The 15,628-nt window shown below is 34.1% G+C and overlaps 1 protein-coding gene across 2 annotated transcripts in view; it reads right to left on the bottom strand.

Annotated features, from left to right (window-relative positions):
• Positions 1 to 15,628, bottom strand: part of PPP1R21 (protein phosphatase 1 regulatory subunit 21) — a 51,794-nt gene that overhangs the window by 1,711 nt on the left and 34,455 nt on the right. For both annotated transcript variants that reach the window (XM_036224497.1, XM_036224498.1), the window contains 7 exons: positions 13,530 to 13,682; positions 11,271 to 11,363; positions 8,560 to 8,802; positions 5,686 to 5,718; positions 4,400 to 4,516; positions 2,160 to 2,258; positions 1,010 to 1,138 (listed from right to left, as the gene is read on the bottom strand). In XM_036224497.1, the coding sequence (XP_036080390.1) occupies positions 1,010 to 1,138; positions 2,160 to 2,258; positions 4,400 to 4,516; positions 5,686 to 5,718; positions 8,560 to 8,802; positions 11,271 to 11,363; positions 13,530 to 13,682 (867 nt within the window). The remainder of the gene's footprint in view (positions 1 to 1,009; positions 1,139 to 2,159; positions 2,259 to 4,399; positions 4,517 to 5,685; positions 5,719 to 8,559; positions 8,803 to 11,270; positions 11,364 to 13,529; positions 13,683 to 15,628) is intronic.

The following is a 15,628-nucleotide window of genomic DNA, read 5'->3' as shown; positions in this document are numbered from 1 at the left end:
GGTGCTAAAACAGGCTTTTTCATACTACTCATTCTAACGTATGTACTTTCTAATGCCCAGCTGGAATATCAAGAGGCCAAAAGGGTTAATGGAGGCATTCTTCAAGAGGACCAACCTCCACCCCTTATCTCCACGCTCAAGTTTCCTAAAACACAAATAACTGGAGAAGCATAATCAGAACCATATTGGCGGGTTACAATCATCACAATATGTCCCAAAAAAGCATCACAGATACTCTCTGAAGTATCCACAGGCCAATCAATATAATGAAACTACACTATGAAACAAAACTATAAAAACGAGATTCTAATATATTCACGTATGTGTCCCAAGGAGATGCTAACTGAGCAGAATGCTGCCCTACACCATCACTAGCAGATGCTATAATAGAGCTAGGCTTTATTCAACTCTCTTTCCTCCCCAGTGCCTGCACATACCAGGAACTCAATAAATGCCTGCTAGATCAACAAGGGGGTGCAGCAGATTTCAAAGAGCACAAGCTGGAAACAGTAAATTCAAGCTGGTCGTGGTACAATATTGTCTGAGATGATGCATGGAACCAAGTCCCTGGCCTCCTGAAACCTACTTTTCATGGTAAAGGAGTATATATATTATGTTACAACAATAATGACATGAGATATGGATATGCATTTCAACATAAAAATAGTACCAATATCTACCAAACACAGACTGGACAAGCAGAGGCTTTATGGGAAATGAAATCAAAGGAAATGTTTGGAATTAAAAGGATAAGACAGTCCTATGTTATATGGATATATGAAAATAAATTTGCTAAAGAAGGTTACTGACCTTCTCTTAATTTATAACTCAGCTGAAGAAACTTAATTTTACTTTTGGATAAGAGGACAAATGATATTAAGAAAAAAGATTTATAAACTCTTTAAATCTCCTTAACCTTTAGCTCCTGAAATGCACAGCAATTAAATACCTTATATTATATACATTAAATATTATACTGCAGAGAGATCACCTCCCTCCATTCTCTTACCTTACTGGACATCTTTAATGTATCAATCTCTTCTCTCTGTTTAGACAATGTCTCATTCATGCTGCACAGGTGGTCACTCATCATACTTAACTGATCTTCATAACTTCTCTTGGTAGTTGTCAGCTCATCCTAAATGGCAAAGGAAAAGATGGAAAAAAAAAAACAAACACATCAAAATCCCAATACTCATACAATTCTAAAGCTTTTTGAATTTATAAAAAATTTTTTTAGAAAAGCAAATTATCTAAATGACCTATCTGATCAAATAACATTAAGGTAAGCCACAGACCTATAACAAGAGAACAAAGATAAAAGAAACTGGTAAAAGTTTTCTCAGCCTTCAAAGTATGTTCTGAATTTCTTTGCAAAAATGAGTTTCCTTTTATGCCAGGAATAAAATTGTCATAAAAAAATGAGAGGGCTACTTGATTTTTCAATCCCCTCAGGCTTTCTAGAGCCTTTGGTGAGGTGGGGAAGTCTGTGTCTGGCACATTCCCGCCACCCCACACCTGGATGTCCCACAGTCCTCCAGATTGGAAGAAGCGCCTTCCTTTCTCTTCTCATCTCTCAGGCTCTCTTCGGCCCCTTAAAATCTAATCCAGTGCTCTCAGCTAATCTAATAAACTAATCTGAGACGAAGAGGAAGTGGGTGTTGCTGTGCTCCTGTATTTTTTCTTTGACTGTATCATGTTTATAGGAGTTCTCTGGAAACAAGGCTTTAAAACAAAGCAGTGAGCAAGGAGAACTATTTTGCAGCCCTACCTTTTGGTTTAGGTCAGTTTTATGAAATAGTAAAGAGAATGAACAGAATAAAAGTAATGTGAACAAAAGAAGCTTACAGCCCACAATGACAGGGATTAACAAGGAGGAGAAGAGAGAAAGGACTATGGGTAAATACACGTTATTTAAAGAAATGCTGACTACAATACTATTTCAAATCAAAATCAAGTCAGAGAAACAAACAATACAACCACTTTTTGCCTGACATAAGATGTTATTTTAAAATGAGTTAGTTATGAATAAAGTGGTTAGAAAAACATATGTCCAAAGGTCGAATGCCACTGTTTTAGAAAGAAAATGCTGACCTCACTGCCCAAGAACTTTCAGTGAAGAAGTATGAAAACTGCTTAGGTAACACTTGTGAACTTACCTGAAGTCTGCTGATGTTCTGACTGGCTACTTTCATCTCTTCTGCCAGTGTCTCCTTAGACTTTTCAGCCAAGGCCAGTCTTTTAGAGAGTGCTCGGCACTGTTAAGTCAGAATGCATTCTATTAACCCAGGGAGCATTTCCCAAAAGCAAATTTACTTCAGAGAAAATAAACAGAAAACAATCCCCAAAGCCAAAGCCCTTCTTACTTCAATCTCTCCCTCCCCACTCCACTTCCTTTCTTCCACAAATATCTGCTGAACATCTATAGGCCTTATTTCACATACTGGAGCACACGTGAGAATGATGTGGTCCCCACTCTCATAGTTTTAATATGGAAAAATTTCTAAAATCCCAAGCTCATTGATGTTTTTTTCCATGCTCTAGTCCAATGACCAGTGATTACAAAAAAAAATAACATAACAAGTTTTTACATTTACCTAGGATTTATTCATACTCACACTATACAAAAAGAGAAGTAGTTATTTCAAATGTTATCAGTGGCGTCTGACCATGCAACATGACTCCTAAGATATTTTTCTTGTGTTTTAAGTCCTTTATTAAAGACCACTTTATATATAGGAACAACAAAAGCTTTACAGCCCTACTTTATAGATTATGCTCTAAGCAACATGGAAAAAAAAAGTGAGTGCAAGACTCTAAAGATCCCAACTCCTTTTTTGGGGGGTGCTATCAAACCCAGGCTTTCCAGAAACAGAAGGAGAAAAAAATCTATTCCACACTCTTGTTCAAAGAGGGTGTGCCATTAAAAGGATCACTAAAACTTTCTGATTAGGCCATGAGACTGACAAGAAGGATCTGCTGATACATTTGAATGCTGTGTCCACATCAAACTCTCAGACTAACCATTCCAGTAAAGTCATACAGGGGTCACCACTTCCTGTTTACACATGAGAAAAAACTAGGACAATTTAAAAATCCTTGTATTACATTATGCTGAAGACATTTACTAAGATAAGCAAGTCTCCTGGAATTGAAACAGCCTCAAAAATTTCCCACTCATTTCAGAAAAGTTCAGCCAGTCAAATCAACTTTCCTCTATTAATCAAACAATTGTATGCTCAGCACTAACCTGAAAAACAGGAAGAGAGTTTTGCAAGGCACTGGTCTTCACAAAAATGACAATTAAGTCTGGGACACTAACTCAGAAGGTAGTTAGAGATCCAAATAAAGACAGGATTTTGTACTTCACCCTGTGGCCCACATGGTAAGTAATCTAACAGTTCTGTGTGAAGTCACCCAATCTGCTGTTCTCCCTATTTTCCATAGCCTAACGAGCTGTCACTATTGATCCATTGATCAAACAGGTATGTTAATGATTACTTGTGAACAACACTGAGCTAGGCACATCATTCTTAGCAGGAAAAAAGAAGCAAAATCGCTCTCCACTTCTAGCAATTGGCCTCCTATCAACTTCTCCATCTCTGCAGTTAAAGAAGAATATCACAGTCAGGTCCCAATAAAGGGTATTTATCTTTTTTTTCAATTTCTTTAACAATTAAAGCTTTGTAATTTTCTGTCTGACATCTATAAATGACCTTTTAATATAAAGTTTCAAATCAGAGACCTTACCAGGTATTCTTATATGTTGAGCAACATCCATTCTATCTTATCATTAGTTTCTTACTCTATGATATCTGTACTTTTATCCTTATTTTCTCACCTTCTAATCAATGAATTGTATTGATTATCTTGCATAGTATTTTTCTAATTCTCTTAAGAAAATGAATTATTTAATGAGTGAAGAAGAAAATGTAACAAAAAGATTTGATATCTTTTCAAGGTTGAAAAGATTTTTATCATTTATAGGAACTCATTTCTACAAACTGTTATTTAGAAATGGTAAACGATATACAAAAAAGAACCAGGCATATTTTGCTTTTTCGCTTCCTATAAAAAATTCCTTGATCTATGAATGTTACCTGCTTATAACACTCTAAAACATGTAATCTGTAATAATAATGCTTCAGTATATATGTTATATGACTATAAGAAAGGCTACATATGTCTCAGTTATCTTTCAGTATCTTGGAAATGACAAAGCAGTCCTATATTTATGGAAATAAAGAATTCTTGGTATATAGATCAATCAAAATGAACTCCCACCACATGAATAAACACTGATTTCTCTCTTCTAGTGAACAGCAAGAGATGAGGACAGTGATCCAATTCCTAAAAAGGTTAAGAAAAAAACATCAAAACTAATTGACTCTCCACTCACCTCTGCATAAAAATGCACTGACTTACTGTCAGCTAGCTGCAGTTGAGACGTCAGTTCCACTATCCTTGCCATGTAGTGGTTTTTAATTAAGTCTTCACGAGATTCCACATCTAGAACCTAAAGAGAGCATACATAACTAAATAAGTGCCAGTGAGATGAAGCAGTTCTGGAAAAAAAGGTTAGCATAACTTTAGCAGGGGGAAAAAAAGGGACACTATTTTGTACATTTTCATTTGAAATTTGATGGGAAATTATAGTTTTCCTACCCCTTGAAAAAAACCAGAGAGGGCAAGTACATAAATATTCCAAATTTCTTTTTTCAGCATCCTTTCTATCTCAGAAGGAAGCTGTGACATCAAGAGAATAGAGAAGCATTGGAAAGCCCTGGAGGCATAGGCTTTTTTTTCACTAGCCACAAACTTGACTTTCAAAATCTCCATCTGCCTGACTTCTGAATATCCTCCTCTAATTGGGAGAGGGCAGAGAAAAAGGGACCCTTTATTGGAACCTTTAAAATCCAAACATTCTTTTCCCCAATTATCTTAAAACAGCTTTAATGCTCTTAAACCTACTAACCAATTAAACTATTTCTATAATAGTTTATGAAACTTGCCCTGGATTAGTATTTCTTCTAGTCAATCTAGCAATGACAAAGTCTTGAATTTAGTTTCAAAAGATATGCAAAAGTTCAAATTACCTAAAGAATAAGGCCAATAAAAGAAATCAAAGAATTTACCAACCTATTTGAACTGTATTTACCAGCTCGCCATATTGAGTGGTTAGCTAAATGACTTCAGTGTTCTTTCAATGGTTATTTATAAAGTTACATCTTACAATATTTCAAAACTCAATTGTGCAAACCTATGTGACAAACCAAATCTGACCTGGGTTTGTTCACTTGAGGGCTGGAAACAACTAACAAACAGATTGCTGACCCTGAGAAGTCCTGTTTTCCCAGCCTGCCTACTGGGAGGGCCAACGGCTCTCAGCCTCACACAGTATGCCAACTTAGAGCCGAGCTCAAGCTACACCTTATCAAACTTCCAACTCAAGTCATTCAAGGAGGCAATTACAAAAGCAGGCTATAATTTGCTGGTGACAATCAAAATAGAACTAGAGAGAAAAGAAACATGGATCCACTGATGGAAGGGGAAAACACTGGTTCCACACTTGCTAGAATGGTAGTCAGGAAACACAATTAGACAAAGCTGACTTTTACAGGACTTTGTCAATAACATGCGGCCAGATATTTACTAACAGACAACATGATGACAAGTACACATTACCTCATTGTCAGATGTCCTGGTTAAAATCCCAATCTAGAACATAGGGGAAAAAATTCTTTAGATCAGACTGTTTACATTTCAAGCACAATAGTTTAAACATTTGTAATATTTTCTCTTCTCGGTTCATATGGTTTTGAAGCTCACTGGGCCTAGAGTACTACATCACCCCCGGACTGTCCTTTACTACAAAGAAGCAGTCCCTGCAGATAGGTTAACCACATTTGTTCTTTCTGCCATAGGCAATAATAAATAATGATCACCACTATTTCCTCTATCAAGATACTGTTAGCCATGTTCACTATAACCAACAAACTGGGAAGAGAGAAAACAACTTATGACTTCATTTCTATGCCTATTTCTAAAGCAGTAGCCAAGAGATATGTACAGGTGACCATAATAACAGAACATACCAAACAGAAAACAAACACTGGCTGAAAATTCAAAAGGAGAAAGAAGAAATACATTCTTGATATAAGGTTATTGTGATATCAGTATTAATTTCAGATTTAAATTAATGAAAATATAATTTTAGACACATTAAAGTGCTGCCAGATTTTTAAAGCTTGCTTTTGTGGATTAAGATTTCAAAAACAAATAGTCATGATTACTGAATTCAGGTTATTGTTCAAGGTGGAAGGGCATGTGCTTGAGCACAATAACTGAAAAAAACTACTGAAAACTTAATTTCAATGGATTCTGTTAATCAAAGACGACACTCAGTAAATAGTTTTCACAGATCCTAAATAATATCTTCAAGAGTATTACTCTGAACAGTGAGGAGTATTATCAACTGAATGTGTGTTAATGAATGTTATGCCCACCTAGCTATAAAAGAGTCTTTTGTAAAGCTTTTATATATATATATATATATATATATATATATATATGTATATCTGTGTGTGTGTGTGTATACACACACACACACACACACACACACACACACGAACCATAATTTTCTACTCACAGAGCAGGAGTAGCAATTAGTCTTTCTCTTTCAGTTAAAAACTGTTTACAGTAACACGCCAATCATTTAGTTTTATATATCCAGATATGACTACAATTGGCATCTATTCTGCCTCCCCACCCTCTCACTCCTCAGCTATAGTTTGAGAATGTGGAAAAACACACAGTTTCTCTATATAGATGTCTATCTAAGCTCTGATTCCATTAGATTGATAACATCTAAGGGAGGGGAATAAATTCCATTATATAAACTAGACCATGAAAAATGAAAGGAGGCTGACCATATTTTGGAGTCTCTAATCCTGACCATCTAAAGATAATAGCTAAACCTGGGGTTTCATGGAAAATGTTGCAAATGTGGCATCTCAACTGTACCTTAAATGAGAGGGGATAAAAAATAAAGGCTGAAAAGTGGAAACATCAAGGAAGACAGAAAACGTCATCTCTTTTTATCTCTAATGTCTCCAGGTCATTTTGCCAAGAATCTACCATGGGCAAAAGCAAGGAGAAATCCATGGAGAGACCTTTCTCTCGTCCTGGAATACTCTTCTCCTGCCATGGCCTCCTGCTTATTTTCTAAACACACTCATGTTACCTTTTCTGTGATGGCCTCCCCAACGTAATGTTTATTTAGGAGAGCCCTCCAGATACTTTTGCTGTGATCCTACGTCATTCTGTACTGGGTTCACTATAGGATCGTCCTGTGAGCATGGTGTCCATTCAAGTCAAAACTGTGAGAAGTCTGGTTTATGTTTTTTGCTTTTAAAAATGTTTTAATTTTTTCTCCCTTAATATTTTATTATGAAACTTCTCAGACATACAGAAAGTTGGGGGAAAAGGTATAAAAAACATCTGTAAATCAACCATCTGTATTCAATAATTAACATCTTGCTAACATTTGCCTTATTTATCTGTGTGTGTATATGCATTCTGAACAACCTGAAAGTAAACTGCAGACTTTATAATACTTTACCCTAAGCACTTTGGCATTTATCTTCCCCCCATTAATATATTCTCCTAAATAATAGTAACACCTAGGAAAATTAACAATAATTCAAGTTTCTGACACTGCTAAGGTGAGGTCTGTATACATTTTGAAAGTAAAAGTTGGTTTGCATATTTCACCTTCAGGTATGCTCTGAATCAGATGCAAGGTAATTCTGAAGAGGACCACGACTTCTTCAATAACACTAGTGAGCTGCAGGGGTACAGACACACACCTTGGAACAAGGCCTATTAGAAGTGCCAAGGCTCTCAAACTCCTTGAGAAATGCTTGTAAAAATACACCTAATGAGACCCTTCTAATTACAAGGGTTTTTTTTTTTTTCCCTTAGATTTTCTAATTTTTTTTAAAGTGGGCAGAATATTATAATTACTAAACTTCTCTCAAAGTAACTTTGAATTCTTTAACTCCGATAGAGATATTTCTTCACTTTCTAAATCACTGGAATTAAATATAAGGTAAGAAACATAAAGTTGCAAGATAACTTGTCAGTATACTACTTTATGAAATATAATAGGCCTGATGGGTCTCAGTATTAAATGTATGTCATAAAGCTTACAGAATCTAAGAATATACTATATAATTGGTTTAAAATTGTATTTGTGGTCATTTCAATAAAGAGCTAGGCATTTAGCCCTCGGTCAGAAATATAATAACGTGTCTATGGAGAAACAGAATCATCTTAAATTTGACTTACTATCTCTTTTCTAGGAATACAGCCCTCACTGTGGGGAAGTCTCATGCAAAATCAAAGGGAATTTAATGGAGATGCTTTTCGAAGGAGGCATCCTGCTTCTTCTAGAGCACGTGGACTATTCCTGTTATAAATTGATGTATAATTTAATGGTTAACACTGAACACTATGTTAGCTCCTTACCGATTAACATTAAAAAAAGATGGCACTTACCAGATTGGTGCCGTGAACTGGCTCCTGCACAGCCTTAGCTGAGGCTTCTTCCTGACCTGCAGCGTTCACCACAGAAGCATTTTCCTGGGCCAGCCCAACTACCTGTCCACTACTTGTACTCTTTAGTTTATCTGTAATTCGCTGGTTTTCTTTCTCCAGCTTGATTTTGGCTAATTGTGCTTCCAACATCCAATGTTCTTTTTCCTGCTCCAGTTTAGAGATCTTCTCCAAACTCTGCTGAACCTTGAAAGCAACAGAGAGTTCTGCACCTTAGAGGATAATGCAGATAAAACTTAGTGGCCAAAAAAAAATACTTTATAACTATAAATCAAAACTACCTCACCGAGGTGAAAACAAAAGGCTTAACCCTGGTATAGGGAAAGATTTCTTCAACAAGATACAAAAAGTACTACCATAAATTAAGAAACTAAACTATATAGTAAAATCGAAAATCTTTATGCATCAAAAGGCATCATGAAGAGAGTAACAAGGAAAGCCACAAAACAGAAGAAGCATGTATCTAATAGAGGACTAATATCCGGAACATATAAAGCACTTCTATATATCAATAGAACAAGACAGACAATCCAATAGAGAAAAACGATAAACAAAAAACTAAAAAGGCTTGAGCAGGCACTTGAACGAGACTATAAACATAAAAAAGAAAGTACTCAAAGTCACTATTTATCATGAAGAAGCAACTTAAAACCACCCAAATGACTAAAATTGAAAAGATAGAAAATATAAATGTGGGCATGTTTATGGAACAATTTTAACTATGTATGGTGCTGAGAGGAGTGAAATTTAGAACAAACATTAAAAAACTGTTAGGCCAGATCTTTTCAAACTGAACATATATCATGCTCTGTGACCTAGCAATTCCCCTTCTAGGTATATACCCAATAGAAATGCATGCATGTTTACCAAAAAATATGTATAAGAATGTTCATAGCAGTATTATGATAGCCAAACACTTAAAACTACCCAAATACTCATAAGCAGTGAGGATGGATAAATTATGTATATTCACACGATACTGAACAGCAGGGAAAATGGACAGATTACAACTACATATAACACAAATGATGAATATTACAAATATAATGTTGAATGAAAGAAGCCAAACCTGAAAGAGTACATACTGCATAATCTCATTTTATAAAAAGTTCACATCAGGCAACAAAACTAATTTATGATATTAGAGTGCAAGATAATGGTGATCTTTAGGGGAGAGGAGAATAGTAATGGGGAGAGGAAAATAGTAATGGGAAAAGGGCATGAGGAAGGCTTCTGGGGTCCTAGCAATTTTTTAAAGGTATAACTTACATAAAGAAATAAAAAAAAATTTTTTTAATTATATCTAGGTGCTGGTTATATTAGTGTGTTTACTTATAAGAATTCATTGGGATATATATTAATGATTTGTAGACTTTTAAGTATGTTATACTTCAGTAAGAAGTTAAAAATCTAATTCTCAGGGCAAAAAAAAAAAGCTTGAGAACTACATAAAAATAAAATTTTATAGTGAATTCTAAATGCTTTATCAACGATCATGGTTGAGCAAAAACTAAGTAAGTACCAGGCACTGTTCACAATACTATCCTCCTGTTATTCCAAGAAGACTTCCTAAAAGTCCTACAGCTCTCATTTCTTAAAGAGGAGAACCAAAGCTCCGAGCGGCTCAATCATCTGCTAAGCTAGCAAATGACAGAGCCAGGGTTTGGGACCCCATGTGTCTGGCTCACATATCTGATTCTTTTCACTATCGCATTGCCTCCCATTGGCTCAATTTATCCTTAACAAGACCCTGGAAGGGAGATAATATCCTCACTTTAGAGAAGAAGGAAGTGAGAACCAGAGTGCTTATCAGACTAGCCTGCAATGGCAGAGTAGGAAAAGCAACAGCTTTGAAGTCAGACAATTCTGTCACTAGCTACTTTGGGTAAGTTGCTTCATTTCTTTGAGCCTTGTTTTTCTCACATAAAATAAGAAGAAATTCCAAAATAAATGCTTTAAGTATTCCACATTTTATGCTCTGTCTGAGGAATTGTTTTTCAGGAATTATCCTGTGAATAAATGTTTTAATTCCAATATCATAGCACACTAATGTTGAAAAGATAAGTGATATGTGTCCAATGAAAACAAGGTCAACAGACAAAATATTGTCTGAGATGAATTTCTGTTCTCTGTAAAATAAACATTTCCAAAACTAAAAGCAAGCCAGTGTTAAAGTGAATAAATCTCTAACAAAAACTAAACTAGTGTAAAGTTGTACCAACTTATGAAAAAGACAGTACCTCTTACCTCCATTTGACCCCAAATTCAACCAACTGAATACTGAAAATTTTTCATTCCTTAACATTTCATTAAGAACGAAAATAACTCATTGAGTCTCTAACCCCACCCCTTTTTTTGTCATTTCAGACATTTAAATAGAGTACCTAAAGAATTAATCATTGTGGCCCATGTGTGTTGATATTACTTTACTGCAATTATAACAAAAACTGACTCAAGAGGACTTATTTAGAGTACCAACAAGTGTTTTTCAATGAATTATGCTTATGGTGCTTATGGTACATTAAACAATTAACTAATCTTACATGTTTACTTATATAGCCTTTTAAATCACCCTACAGTATGTTAAAATCCTTTTCCAGGCGGTTTGACATTTGTGCTCTTTAACAAAAACCATGATTTTTCAGGTGCCATACCTGTTGTGCAAGGCCTTCTCGACTTTCAGTAGAGCTGAGAAGGATTCGACGGTTTGCCAGTGCTTCTTCATAAGGCACAGACTCCGAGAGGGGCTGTGGAAAAAGCATGATAAGAATTAAAGAAAAAGATCTTATCATCCTCCTGATCCTACACACACAAATAAGAATGCTAAATGAGATTTGATAAAAAATTCAGATGTATGCCAACATATACTATTTCCTTTAATACATGTAAAAAGGAACTTCTTTTTTTAAAAAATAATAATAACGAAGGGGAACTTGTTACAAGCTACACTAACTAAAATTTTATTGACTTGCACCAAAATAGAAAAATAAAGGAACAGGATTGAAAATCTAGAAACAGACAAAAGCACATATAAAAATATATTCTGTGACGAACATTTCATTTTTAAGTCAAGAAAGGATTCCCTGGATAAATGGTATAAGAACAACCAGTTAATAATTTAGAAAAGTATTTAGATTTCTATTTTTGTATTTTTAAATTTACTAAAGCGAACTGAGGTAAAAATATTTCTAATATAAATAAAAGATTAAAATCTTTAATATAGAAAGTGTTCTCAACCCTAATTAGGAACATTTATTTAAAAATAGATAAATGACTTGTAAGGAGTTAACAAAATAAATATTAATGATAACTTTATGAAAGAATGTTCAATTTCAATAATAAGCAAAGAAATGCAAAATAATAATAAAAAGCCTCTTATCTCTGAGATGGACAAATATTAAATTTCTGGGTTAAATTTATACTTCTATTGATGGTAAACTATAAACTGGTCTGTAAAAATGTGTCAAAATTTGCAACATTCACAGACTTTAACCAGCAATTCTATTTTTAGGATTTAATCTCAAAAATACAATTAAAAACAATTAGACAAATACAGGGAGATAGGTAGCCTTATACATTGCTGCAAGTGTAAAATAGTGTAGCTACTCTTAAGGGCAATTTGGCAGTAAACATTAAAACTTAACATGTGCAAACTGCATGATCCAGAACATTCCTCTTCTCAGTATTTCACACATGTGCCCAAGGAGGCATTTACAGAGCTATCCATTGCAGTATTCTTATAACAGCAAAAAAGTGGAATCAACCTAAATGATCACCAATAAAGGGTAGACCTAAATGAACCATGGAACATCCATTATTATAGAAGTCTTTGCTGTATTTAAAAGGAATGTAGTAGGCACCATATATAAAGATATAGGCAGATCTCTAAAACATATTTTAAATGAAAAAAAAGTAAATTGCACAATAAAACATGCATTTAGGTTTAAAAAGAGAGAAAAGAAAAAAGAAAGAAAATCCTGAATATTGTATTATTATCTATAGGTTTATACAGATGTATATAAATACGAAAGAGTCTGGAAGGTTATACACCAGACTGATAACTATAGTTACCTCTGGAGAGGAAGTAGAATTAGGGATTCTAATTTACCTGTAATGTTCTAATGTAAAATAAGAATGAATTTATGCATTATGTGTCACTAAAAGTTAAAAAGAAATGAGAAAAAGGTAAAAACAAATGTCCAAAGTTGCATATGCAAGAACAACAGTGAAAAATTGGAAACCACCCCGAAGTCCATAAGAAAAGGATTAATTGAAATATTACACTTTACAGAATGAAATACTATAGATGAAATTTATATTCGTAGATATATATTTTTTGATATATAAAGATATCCACACTGAATTAAGAAGAAAAAAACAGATACATATCCAGATACACTGCTTTTAATAGCATGTGTGTCTGTGTGTGTAAGTGCATATACACATTAAATTTTTTTAGACTCAATATATTTTAAAAGTTAAGAGTAGTTAGCTTTGAGTGGTGGGATTTGGGGTGACCATAACTGTCTTCTCGTGTACTGTTATACCTTCTGATTTTATTTTGTAATGATTGTGTATTCTTACTATATCCAGATAAAAATTATAAATATATTTCAGTTATTTTCTGTTTCTATAAGTTTAAGGTTTTCTGAGGTTTGACATGTGCTGGCTGCCTGGCTACCTCACCCTAAACACTCTGACATGAATCCAACATGGCCTATGCACATATCATATATTAGGTGAGGTTGGGGTCTCTGTCACTTCCTCCTCCATGCCCTCCAACACTCATCAAGCACCTGTGCCTCAAATTTGTGTAAAACCTAAATAATATAAACTATGGAAAAACTCTTGCCATTCTCTGGAATTATTCCTGCTTTTTCCTCCAGATTAAATGTTAACAGCAGCTCACAAACCTTTCTCAAAGTCTTCATATAGGCAGCAGCTTTTTTCTTGAACTGTAGCATGCATTCAGCTGAAAGAGGACTAATGAATCCACTTGCTGCCTTAGGCCCATAGCTCAGTGAAGCAACGAAGTAGTCCACATTGTTGCTGAAGAAAGACGCAATCTAAATGAAATGTGACAAGAAGACAGATTTTGTTTTCTAATAATATATCTAAAATATTTATCTAATAGCTTTCAAAATTAAAAGCAAAATTAAAGATACTGAGAAGGGGAATAAAACTTCAGCACCTGCCCAAAAGCCCACATTTATTTATTTGAGAAAGGCAATGATTTATAATGAAAAGATAATACCGGTATAAATATTGAGACCAGACTTCTGACAGGTTTTAATCTAGACAATTTTTGTTCTTCCTAAAAACCAAAACTGATTCTGATTTATTTAGAATATTCCTAGATGATGCTCATGAGCTCTTAATATCATTAATTCTGCCACTGCTCTCAATATATATATATTTAGGTTTATACATTCCATTTGCATTTTAACTTTGAATGTTTCATATTCCAACATAAGACATGGCACAGGCATCTTCAATGTGTAATCTCTACTTAGATTTAATTCTGTAAATCTCAATCTGTATATTACAAACATAATATAAAAGACTGAAAATTAAATAGACCTCTGATATTTTCCATTTAACATTTATTATATCTACATAAGCAGCCACAAAGATCCATGACTGTAATTTTGCTGAGCCATGATTTTGAATCTATAGCATTCTATAAAATGGTGGTATAAATAAAAACGTCTGAGAAAGTTTTTAGTCAGAAAAAGTAAAGTCTTGGGTATCTTAAAGAGTATTCTATTTTGATAAATAAGAAAAAGTGACTTATGAAACAGAGTATTCTACCTTGGCAAAAACTGCTTTAAAAGTAGACAATTAATTACCGATGGACTGAAAGGTTATATTTTTCATTAATATTTTACTTTCTCAAATGAAATTCTATGTTAGGTAGTATCCAAGAAAATGAGGATTCAAAAAATCGAGCTATATATTCCTTGTAAATGACATAGACAATCATATACCCAGTGTTTGCATTTAGGTCATGGTAGTATACAGTGAGGTTTATTTTCTTTCCTCTTCCTATGTCTACATTTCCCAGATGTATTTTAATATGTGTGTTACACTTTCCTACTGGGTTTTTTAAAATTACAAACAATAAAATTTATTTTAATTAAATCACATTAGCTAAGTATTAAGCAACCATAAATTTATATCAGTTTAGATACTACTTTAGTTAAAAACCATGTATAAAAAATTCAGACTGAAGATCTAGTATCTTTCCTTGAGACAACATTTTAAGGTTTAAGGCAAAGCAAGTCTAAAATAAGTTATGAGTATACAGGTATTTAATATTCCAGATTTCTCATAAAAGGTGGTAAATGCAGAGACACCTATAAAATGCCAACATTCTCTTTCTCTGGAATTTTTAAAAGTGAATCAAAGTTATAATTATCCTCAGAAAGCTTCCAGCATGCCTGCAAATAAAAGCATTAAAGTGGAGGCACTTTAATGTTCTGGAGAAGGAATCCTGTGGGCACAGATCTGAGAGCTGACAGAACCTAAAGGTAACATTTTTTATTTAATTATGGCCACAAACTAGAGCAAACTGTCATAAAGACCAGTCTGAGTTTGGGAAAGATAACATTAAATATCTGACATAATCTATGATCATTTCTGATTAACTTAAATCACTGGACAAAATGTTTCTATTATGGTCAACCTGTCAGAAAAATAATGGTATATAAACATAGATAGAGATTAGCATCTCCTTGAGAAATGATGTGGATGGAGTCTGTTAAAATAAATGGACTAAGATAGTTCTGAATACAGTCCTTTTAGTTGTATACATGTAGGTACTTCTCACAGACATCTTAATCTCTAAAGGAGTTGATGGCAGCTACATGAACATGCATTGTTAGAATGTAACTTCTGCTGAAACTTCTGCTTGGATATATATCCAAGATAGAATGAGTTTTAAAGAAACTGCACTTTGGTCATTTTATAATAACAATTAAGTACTTAATGATCCATATGGTCATTATCTAAT

This window comes from Rousettus aegyptiacus, unplaced genomic scaffold (genome assembly GCF_014176215.1).
Source record: "Rousettus aegyptiacus isolate mRouAeg1 unplaced genomic scaffold, mRouAeg1.p scaffold_m13_p_7, whole genome shotgun sequence".
Lineage (NCBI taxonomy): Eukaryota > Metazoa > Chordata > Mammalia > Chiroptera > Pteropodidae > Rousettus > Rousettus aegyptiacus.
Note: the sequence above shows the minus strand (reverse complement) of the source record. Positions and strands in the feature narration are given on the sequence as shown.